This window comes from Astatotilapia calliptera, chromosome 3 (genome assembly GCF_900246225.1).
Source record: "Astatotilapia calliptera chromosome 3, fAstCal1.2, whole genome shotgun sequence".
In the NCBI taxonomy this organism is placed as follows: domain Eukaryota; kingdom Metazoa; phylum Chordata; class Actinopteri; order Cichliformes; family Cichlidae; genus Astatotilapia; species Astatotilapia calliptera.
In genome coordinates, this window is record NC_039304.1 from 31,638,270 (window position 1) to 31,649,645 (window position 11,376).

At 41.6% G+C, this 11,376-nt stretch overlaps 1 protein-coding gene across 1 annotated transcript; it reads left to right on the plus strand.

The window, feature by feature from the left end:
* The first annotated feature begins 2,342 nt into the window (after positions 1–2,342).
* LOC113014299 (uncharacterized) lies at positions 2,343–11,191 on the plus strand. The gene is made up of 4 exons (XM_026155735.1): positions 2,343–2,351; positions 2,459–2,558; positions 9,218–11,120; positions 11,167–11,191. The coding sequence occupies exons 1-4, from the start codon at positions 2,343–2,345 to the stop codon at positions 11,189–11,191; spliced, it is 2,037 nt and encodes a 678-aa protein (XP_026011520.1).
* The last annotated feature ends 185 nt before the right edge of the window (positions 11,192–11,376 follow it).

Genomic DNA, 11,376 nt, shown 5'->3' on the forward strand with positions numbered 1-11,376 from the left:
AAGAGAATTGCACTTCGTGTTATTGCACATGTGTGGATTTGTGTGTTTGGTCAGCTGCAAAATCTTTGTTGTGGAGTCTGACAGCAGTAGGAAAGAAAAGACCGGCAAAATCTCTCCATCCCACATCATGGGTGCCAGAGCCTGCCACTGAAGGAGCTGCTCAGTGCTGTCAGAGTCTCCTGCATGGGCTGGGAGATGCTGTCCAACAGGGATGACGGCTTAGCCTCCATTCTCCTGTCACTCACTGTTAGAGAATTGTGGATCAATATGGTTGTCATTGTGCAAGATGATTAGATCTTTAGCAAGAATGCTCAGCTCTGTTTTCTAAACACTGGTTCGTTAAAATGTTACGCCATATATGGGGTGACTAGGGACATCAGTGAAAGGTCACAGTGATATGTGGTGTAGCAGAAAATGTCACACACACACATCACAGACGTACATGTTCACATGTGAGTGTCTTAACTGTCATATGATAAATGAAATGTTTGTGTAACTACTGTTCTTGATAAAAGGACTGTGAGGGGAGGCCGAATTCAGAGTTGGCTAAGTTTACAACTCTAGACCTGACCGGACTTCCCTTGCAAGTAAAAACCGATGGAGCTCTGAGTGTCTTGCTTCCTTCACAGTAACAGGCCACTGAGACAGCGAGGTCTGCAAGTTTAGACCTAACACTCACCATCTCCACTGGGTCCAGAGGGCATCCTAGAACAGAGCTGGCCCTCCATATCAGCCTGTTCTCTTCCTGTCCCCAGCAGAGATGCTGCCGCCCCCGCAGACAACACCGTAGCAGATGGCCTAGGCCAGGGGTCAGCAACCTTTAACACCCAAAGAGCCACCGGGTTTCCACGCAAAAAAACCCCACTGGGAGCCGCAAATACTTTTTGAAATCTAAAATGAAGATAACACTGTATATATTGTTGTTTTTTTACCTTTATGCTTTGTGTGAACAACTAAAGTAAGTAAAGTTTATTTATTAAGCGCTTTTCACAGACAGTCAGTCACAAAGTGCAGTACACAAATATTAAATTAAACAATACAATCAATAGACATTGTACACAATGTAAAAGATCAAATGTAAATGATGTAAAGAATATAAAATATGTAGATCAACAAAAGGCTTGTTTGAACAGAAAAGTTTTTAACTGCTTTTTAAAATAATCCACAGAGCAACTAAGGTGTGTTGCTTATGAAATCCATGAAGCGCTACAGAGAAAATTACATTTTATTTATGTAATTAACACATTTTGAACTCTTAAAGGAATATAACAAAAGGAAAGACACCCAGCTGAACTAATCCATGTAGCAAACAAAAACTGTTGTGAGCTGCCACCCTCATTTCGCCTTTGGGCTTTTGGAGCCTTGACCTGACTTTTAAAAAGTAATTGGAAAAAAAAGCACTATGCTTCTAAAAAAACTAGATGTTTCCAAAATTCTGCCTAAATATGTATTTTACCTGGTTAATGTGTGTGGCGGGGCGTGGTCTGCAGGGGAGTCGGACGCACCTGAGGCGCAATCACGCCTCGCCGCCTTAATGTCTGTGCTCTCTCTGCTGTTGTGTTGTCGGGCTGTGAGCTGAAAAGCTACAGCCGGCTGTATGCGTACAGCAACCGTGTGTGAAAAGTGGTCAATAAAGAGATGCTGAAAAGCATGTTGATGGAAACATCGTCGGGTCTGCCGTGGTATGTTTACAATAAGACTTATGGTCCCGAACCTCTGCGCACATCGGGGCTTTCATCTTTACGGAGGACTAAGCAGTCATCATTCAATATATTAAAATTTTATGAATAAAAGGGGAACTTGTGATATTATTACTTGTGACTGCATTAGTATTATAATTATTTGGCAGAAAGCTTATTTCAGGGAGAATCATACCTTATTTCCCCCCTTTCCCATGCTTCCTTTTCGCAAACTTACTCATGTCTCACAGTCACAACATAAATTATATTTTTATAATGTAAAATTAATCTGTGCAGCATTGGTGATGGGGTGTAAAAGTAATTTCACATATTAAAATTCAGGCTGTGTTATAGTAGTAAAAAAAGATATGATAGATCATCATCAAGGACATTTATATATGAGTTGTTTTCCTATGGAAATAGCGCCACCGTGTGAAAAATTAATTATAGTACACTTATCCTGCGGCCACTATAAGCCATCACAGAGAAAGATGTAGTGAAACTTCCAATAACACACTCAATAAAACATTTAGAACTCACAGTTGTATTTTTCTAAAAAGTAAACAAATTTTAAAAAAGAAAAACAAGTGCTAATTCCTTATGATAATAATAATAATAATAATAATAATAATAATAATAATAATAATAATAATAATATGATGCATGGAATGCGTTAGTGGAATTACGACAGTATCTTGAAAGTTGTCGTTTCCCTTCGTCCTTTTATTTTGAAGGCAGACCATTGAAACGGAACACGTTGCGGTGGGTCACGTGGTTAGCGTTTCCTTTCCGTTAGCAACGCTGTAGATTGCAAGAAGTTCTTCGTGAGGATTCATTTGAGCACATCAGAACAAACGGATTCCACACATATAAAGCACGGTATGTACCCCGAGTTGTTGTAAAAAAAAAAAAAAAACCCAAACAAACCTGCAAGCGATCAGCTTTTCCTTACAGCCGCTGTTTGTCGAGTTGTGGTGGTAGTTTGTAAGCGGGCCTGCAGGAGGTTGCGGTGCTCCTCGGTAGCTGCATACATTGCCTTGCCTTTTTTGCCTCCTTGTGGCTGGACTGGTGGATTATGGTCTCGCCTCATATCTCACTGCTGCACGGATTTTGCGCAATCCGACTTAACTCAGTGGCATGACTGTCGTTATCCAACGTATCCCCACAGCCACCGTTTTCCTTTATTTTCATTCCAAGCTAGTTAGGTGGGAGAACCCACGGTAACAGCCACACTACACAATCCCACAACACATTTTAAATGCATTCATAAAAGGCAGCATTTACAACAAATACTGACAATATGAATTCTACTGATTGAGAAAAACAACCACTTGTCCTTCACTTTGTCCTTCACTTATGATAAGCCCCCACTCCACAGACCTGGCTTGTATTAAAGTTTTCTCTCCTTTAGTGATGCACGTTCAGGGCTCGCAAAATTTCAAAATCCCTGGTAGCCCTTCGGGCAGGGACTCTTCAGTTTTTGGTAGCCCAAAATAAATTTAAGTAGCCCGAATAAAAAAGCGAGCAATTTTTTGATTGATGTTTTGTTTCATTTTTTGTTTCCTTTACAATATTATACTTTAATGTATAATATTGTAACGGAACCAAAACAATCAAAAAATTGTTGAAACACAAATTACAACATTGTATAAAAATTACAATCATCAACTCAAATACTTGGTTCTAATTGAACAGAAATTTCTATAAACTTGTAAGAACTGTGTAGAACATGAATCAGTCTGTGTCAGATCCTGAATTTGAAATTTCCACTGAAATCACAGGTAAGAGGCAAGTGGAACCAAGATCGAGGACATTTGCTTTTTTTTAAAGTTTGCAAAGACTGCTAAATTTTGCCAGTGGTAGTTCACTCTTTGCAACATAGTACGCTGTTCTAAAGAGATTTTTCAGGTTTATTTTTAGTATGTTATTTGCAATTGGTGTTTGTTCTGGGAAAGATATTGCAGACTGAGCAATAATGCATTTCTTGCATTTCTCATGGGTTCTAATGGGGGCCTTTCTTAAAATTACTGGTCCCAGTAACAAAGGCGCTTGTCGACTCAGAAATCGAGAGAAAACCAACAACACACCCGGCAGAACATTATGTTATTTACACGCGTGCACATAAGTGGTCCGCATGTGCGCATTCGCTGTCAACATAAAAGACGCGCACCAGATAAGAAGTTGCAACGCGCGTTTGCGTCCATACTGTTTTTGTCTGCTAGAGTGGGATTTTCACGGCACATTCCGCACCACATCTCTGTGCGTTCATCATTTGTTTGAAGCCAGCTCACCTCCTGCAACCACTTTTCTGAGAATACGTGCTTCTTTTGTGGTTCGGACTCCTTCTGACATTTCTTTGGAGGTGGAGGAACACCAAAGTAATTGCTTAAAGGAGCTTCTTGACATCTTTAAGAGTTCTAAACAAATGTCTGTCCTCCTCCAGAAAATCCTATGTGCGCAAACACGCGTTGCAACTTCTTATCTTGTGTGCGTTTTTTATTTTGACAGCAAATGCGCACCTGCGGACCACTTATGTGCACCCCTGGTTATTTAGCTCGTCATATTGCAGCCACAGAAATTCTTTTGTCCATGAAACCATAAAGCTGCACTTTCTTTTTGCCTTATAGTCTGATTTGCCATAACTTTTCCGTTTTGTGGTAAGCTTTTCTTTGGCTGTCACTTCTTCACCCTGACCTGTCTTATTTGGCTCAGCAAAACTAAAATATATATCCTGCTGCTTTTACACACGCGCTCACATAACGCTGAGCGATTCTCTGCCCGATCAACCTCTCACATGTTTAAGCTGCGGGAGATTTCACTTATCATGTTTGCATAGTAGGCTAACGACTGATAAGACGATGTCAGAGGAATTGGTGCGCAAATGATCGTCACTCACCAATCAGTACTGTCGCTCTCCATACACAGTTCGCACGATTGCAAAGTGAAAGCAAAAAACAAGCGCAAATTCTGGCTCACTGATGCCAATGACATAATTACCCAGCTACATTTCCGAAAGAATGCAAAAGCATTGACATATATTTTTCCTTCCTACAATAGCCCGACGGGCAGGGCAGAGATAGATTTTGGTAGCCCGACTGGAAAAATCGCTAGCCCCGGGACGTCGGGCTAGCGATTTTGCGAGCCCTGACGTTAACCCCGCTCTTAAGACTCATCCCAGACGTGATGGTATTGGTTATCAGTGGCCTGGCATTAGACATAGAGCTGGGCGATATAAGATTTTTTCATATCACGATATGTTTTTTTCATTTCAGGCGATAACGATATCTATCACGATATAAGCCAAATAACTATATTTGTAAAATTTAAATGTGCCGTTGCTCACAAGTAAAATGTGAAATAATCAGCAGCTTGTTTTTATTTAAATATTTATTTCCCATAATAAGTTCAACAGGGTAGATGTACTTAAGGAACATGAGACTTTTTCAGATAAATAAAGGCAAATATTGCAAACTACACAAAAGGCAGCCGCTAAATCGTTTAAGTTTCAAAAGAGAACAAACTAAACAAACTAAATTGTCAATTCCACTTAGAAACAAAATATTAATTCTAAAAATAAATCTTAGTTTGTTTTACAGAAGAACAGACAAAACTGACTAACTTTTGTCAATATCAAATAAACTGAGAACTAAAAGGAAATTCTCAATCTCTCCTTGTTGTATAGCTTAGCTTTTCAAACAGTTTTAACAGTTACTTTAGTCTGACAAAAGCCGAATGACGAATTAGCGCTTCCAGTCAGAGACTGAGGCTACGTCCACACGTACACGGGTATTTTTGAAAACGGAGATTTTCCGTTTTCATTTTAAAAAATGATCCCGTCCACACATAAAGGCAGAAATGAAGGAAAACGCTGCTATGAACATGCCAAAGCAGCAGGTGGAGCTAGATTCCTAACCGTGCAGAAATGTTGGCCAATCAGAAGTCTAGAAGCCTCGGTGGGAAAAAGTAAACCAAGCTGGGGCATAGAAGCAGAACCAAGTCGTATGTGTGGAGAGACAGTAACTGTGTGTATATGTAAGCATTTAAACACTGCAGAGAGTAGAATTAACAGTAACAGTATTGTAGAAATTCATTTCACCGAAACAATAACGTGGCGCACAGTGTGACGCATGCACCAGTTCATTGTATTTCCAGACTTGCTTTCGGCACAATTTACAGTGCACGCTACTCTGTTTTTTGTCAGACTTGAAATAGCCGAAATACCTTCACACTACGGAACTTCTATGGCTCTTCCGTTCGACAATCTCTCCGGCATTGGAACCATCATCTGTTTTCTCTTCGGTCACGCTCGGTTGATTTTTCTAGTCGGCACACTCATTTCCTCCATTACCCGGGCGGTACGGTGGCTGGCTGCTTCCCAAACAAATACACATGTGCGGCTTGGCACTTGTGCTATACGTAACAAGTCACGTGACGTGACGCTGCGGCTGTGATTGGTTCGGCTCTGCGCTACTTAATTTGGATTGGCTGACCCTTTTTTTTTTTTTTTTTTTTTTTTAAGAGGACAAGAGCGGCGAGGTCTATCGCAATAGTTTAATTTCTCTATCGAGTAAAAGGTATATCGCGATACATATCGTTATCGTTCTATCGCCCAGCTGTAATTAGACATTAAGACAGTTGGACGCTCAGACTATGGAAAAGATCCCCTGTCATTAACCTGCTTCCACGCATGTGCAGTGAGCAAAAATCACTTTTCCACTGCTGCAGGTGCTTACTTAAAGGCAGTGTAAAGACGGCTGCAATGTAGGGTAGGCTGACTAAAACTACAGATGTCATTAAGGCCTGCAGAATAAATTGAAAATTTATTGTCATCGCGATATCAGCCTGCGCGATGGGCCCATCGCAAAAGACGACGTAAACTGCGATAATTGGGTACCTTAAAATGTTTACACACGTGCTTTAAAGAATTTACCAATCAAAGAAACCCCTCGTGCCTAAAAAAAAAATAGTACCTCGCTTATTTGGAGGTACTTTGGATTTGATAAAGACGACGTTCTCCAAACACAGGTACTCTGCAAAACTTGCCGAACACTCGTGGCAACCACCAGAGGAAACATGACTAATCTGAACCATCATCTTCAATACAACCACAGAGAACTGTTTGAAGAGTTCCAGAAAGACAGGGCTAGCCAAACAAAGGTTGCTAATGTTAAGACAAAGAGCACCGCAGTCCAACAGCCGTCTCTGTATTAGAGTTTTTCAAGTGGGACTCCTTATGAGAAAACGTCAAAGCGCTACAAAGAAATAACAGAGGCCATTACACATTTTTTGACAAAGACATGATGCCTATAAATACAGTTAGCAGAGAGTGCTTCACCAGTCTGATACATAAAGTGGACCGGAGATACCGCATCCCCTCACGAAACTACTTTTCACATGTCGCCATTCCACAAATGTACGAAACATGTCGCAAGACCGTCATGTTTGAACTGAGCCAAGCGGAAAACTACGCAAGCACTACAGTAAAGTTTCCTCTCCAGTTTTGACTTACATCATAACTACTTGGTGAGTGGTAAAATGATGAACAACTGCATTGAGATAATTTGCAGTATAATTTAAGTTATGTATTTAAAACTAATTCTAGAGACCAGGAAGGATGTCTTTCAGAATTCAAGCCTCAGAAATCTTTTTATGGGGGCAATGTTTCAATGTTAAAGTGCACTTTGTTGTTACACTGCTAATACAGCAGCTTTCTTTAAATAAAACTTGCAGTAAAACAGAAATTATGTATTTGGGTTTTTTTATATTTATTTTATCGCAAGTCATATCGTTATCGCAGTATTGATCATAGTTATCGCACATCGCAGGTTTTCCTAATATTGTGCAGCCCTAATGTCATTAACAACTAATCATGTTGTGTTTAGCTGAGCTGTTGGTTAGTTGTGTTGTTCTATATTACCACTTAAGGATCTATGTTTTTTTTTTAAACATTTATTTCATTCTTTTCTCCTATTGCGTTATTCTTCTTTACATCTGGTAGGTGTGTGTATCTATGCAATTCACTTTCTCTTAAATTACTTTTAAGCATAACCTAGCTAACACAAGCAATACAACCGCCCCCCCCCCCCCCCCCAAAACAAACAAAAAAAAAAAAAAAAAAAAAAACAGTAACATTGAGGGAAATCTGTTGTGTTCACTTTTGGCCTCCAAATATTGTCATTGTCTCTTATTTTGGCATTGATGTCATCATTGATGTCATCAATTGATGACTTTGGTAGCAAGGATCTATATAGAAGACATGCACCAGTCCAGTTCCCTAAAATTAGAGAGCCATCATAGCACAAAGGGAGCAAACAGCAAACGTTCAGTAGTTTGTAGCTGCAGTTTTACAAACTAATTTTCTTTTGAGGTTTGCAAAGGTTTTCAGAAAATCGTCATTGGTTTTCATTCGTGACAATGCTTTCTCTCACTGTTGCTGTTGTTTAATGTAAGAATTGTTGGGACGCTTTTACTGCACTTCTCGGAACATAGCCTGTTGCATATGTGAAAAGTTTGTAAAAAGTACTTGCATAATGATCAGGTACACGGTCTGTGCAGATAGTGTACGGATTAATTAAATTATTCCACGGTGCAAAATGATTTTACAGTGACACTAAAGTCACTGAAAGTGCAGAGAGCTTATATAACCAGTTAAATTAAGTGCAAGCAGACAACAGAGCATCAATTATGGTACTCAACTTGAGTCCCTTATCTGCTGTAATTCAAGATGAGCGGAGGAGTCTAATCGTGTCCTCTGAGGAGACAGAAGATCATCATAAGCTGCTCTATGCCACCAACCTGCCACTGAGCATGCTCCTTTGGTTTATTGCGATCATGTTTAGGGGGTAGGAGGATGTGTTCATGACAATGGCAGTTTGCACCGGTTGAGGTCCATCTGTGTGCTGTCATTACCAGAAAGTCAACAGCAGATCCAGCTTCCTTCACCAACTTTCCAAGCCATACGTCATCTCTCTTCTGAATGCTGCCTACCCAGCACAGCACTGCAACTTGTGGACTGGACTTGGAGATCGTCATAATAAAAAACCACACCCGTGTAGCAAAATTTGTGTGCATATGTTAGTTCGACCTTAATGGGTACTAATCATGGGTCTTGTTAGAAACATCTAGATGTTGGACGGCTAGCGTGTATGTTCTGTGTCTCTATCCACAGATCAGGGACATGCAAAAGATAGAGGAGGATAAGATAAGCTGCTTTGGAAGATCTATTAAGCTTATTCTTCTAAGATTAACACCTCCTTTCTATTTTGTTGTTGTTGTCTCCTGTGTCTCTATTGTTTAAATCTCATGTTTTCTCTGTTTCTCTGTTTTTGATGCTTTTGTTTCCACCTTTCCTTCTTACTAGTGAAGACCTGAAGATGATACTAACAGAATAAATCGTATGAATGAATGATCTTCGGGAAGCAGAGTCTGCAAATTAAGAAAAGGCCTCCCGGACGATGGATTTCATCTTTCCAAGATTCTGAGGCCCAGTACAACTGATTAACCTTTATTCTTTGTTTTCTTTATTTTTAACTTTCCAGCTTTTCCATTGTCATTGAAGCGTTACGCCCCTTCTCCTGCACCAGGGCCCCAACAGAGCCCCCTACTGGGTGGGCTCCCAGGGAGCTTTTTACTGATCGGACAGCAAGCTGCATGCTTGCGGCTGGCTCAGCTGAAAGCCCGCCTTGCGTTGACACAGATAAATAACGCTATTGCTGTTGATGGTCGAACCAACACACCTGCCCCATTTATACCCACAACACCCCCCTGCCCGACAGCTGCAGCCATCAGTCCACTAAACCTTCTGAAGGTTGCTAACACCATGTCCCATCCCTCATATAACCCCTATGCCTCTGGGAATCAAAGTTCAGCCCAGGGGCGCTATGGACAGTCCAGTATGCAGGCAGAGAGAGACTCTCATAAGACATCTCCTCATCTTGGGCCTGGGTCCAGCTTTAGCTCTTCTGGAGTTTCATCTGCGACTCCTGCAAAATCTGGGGGAATAATGAGCTACAGGCCAGAAGGGAGTAAGACTTCAATGGAAGAGGACATAAAGAGGTCCATAGACATGCATATAAGCAGAGCCAGAGAGGAGGTGAGAAATCAGCCTGTAGACAAGAGCAGTCATTTTACTCAAAGACATGAGTATGATTCTTCAGGCAAAGATGTGACTTCCTACATGTTGTCCTCAAACTCTCAAAGACCTCCTGATGTTGCAAGTAGCACTAGCTCCATGGACTGGTTGCCAAGCTACAAACGGAAAACTGAGGATGATTCGTCTAAATACTGTTCATCATCTGCTTCATTGAGCTATCTAAGCACTGGTGACGGTAGGTTTAATGCCTCGAATGAAAGAGAGCGCAATGTGCAATCCATTCCAGGCTTAGGTGATTATGACTACCCAGTGCCAGGCAAACCTGTGGGTTCTGCAGAGTCTACTCGTCCCAAGTACACTTCAGAAACAGCTGTGAACATCCTTATGCAGTTTGGACTTGAAAAAGAGGACCTGGAACATCTGATCTCATATCCCGAAGATCAGATGACTCCTGACAACCTGCCTTTTATCTTACGACAAATCCGCATGGAAAAGGCAAAGAGATCTGCCACAGCAGATCCATCAAAATCCTACTATGATCCTCATTCCACCACAAGTATGAGTGGAAGGGAAAGGTTGAGTACTTCAAGAGGGGAAGGGATGCGTCAGGATGAATTGTCACCTATTGTCCAACCAAGTAAAGTGATTGATTATGGACATACTGGAAAATATACTGGGAGCTTTGGGGATGAAATTGGAAGGAGCAGCAGTGGAGCTAGTAGTGGTGGAAGTGGAGGTACGCTGCTGATGGGCTCCTATGATAGTAGCGGTCACAGTCGAGAACCACTGCAAAAAAGTATGACAGAGGTGAAAAACAGCACCTTGGTTTCTTCCCGTGATCAAGGCAGCTCTTTTACCAGTCATGGCTCAATGCGAAGCAGCGATCCAGCTCAACAACTGCACACCCAACCGAACCAGTCATCTCAAGAAATCTTCAAAGGTTTCTCTCTGCCAAAGACAGACACAGACATAAGACCTCTTAAAGCAGAAGTCACTAAAGCCCTTCCGTTGAAAAATCCAGAGCCAGATCGCCATTCAGCATCAAAAAGCCAACTAACTCCTAATATAGTTCGTAGTGTGCATCCAAGCCGACCTGGCCTTGTACTCATTGGCAGCAGCAGCAGCGACAGTCACATCAAAGAAAAGAGTAAGACTCACGGGCAAGTATCAAATGTTTCTGAGCAGATGAAAAAACAGCAAATGCAGCAGAAGCAGGTACAACAGCAACAGGTGAAACAGACAATGCAACAACCACCACCAAAGCAGCAGCAGCAGACGCAACAACTGAAGCAGCAGCAGACGCAACAGCAACAACTGAAGCAGATGCAACAACTGAAGCAGCAGCAGACGCAACAGCAACAACTGAAGCAGACGCAACAGCAACAACTGAAGCAGACGCAGCAGCAGCAACAACAACTGAAGCAGACGCAGCAGCAGCAACAACAACTGAAGCAGCAGCAGCAACAGCAACAACTGAAGCAGCAACAGCAACAACTGAAGCAGCAACAGCAACAACTGAAGCAGCAGCAGCAACAGCAACAACTGAAGCAGCAACAGCAACAACTGAAGCAGCAACAGCAACAACTGAAGCAGCAGCAGCAGCAG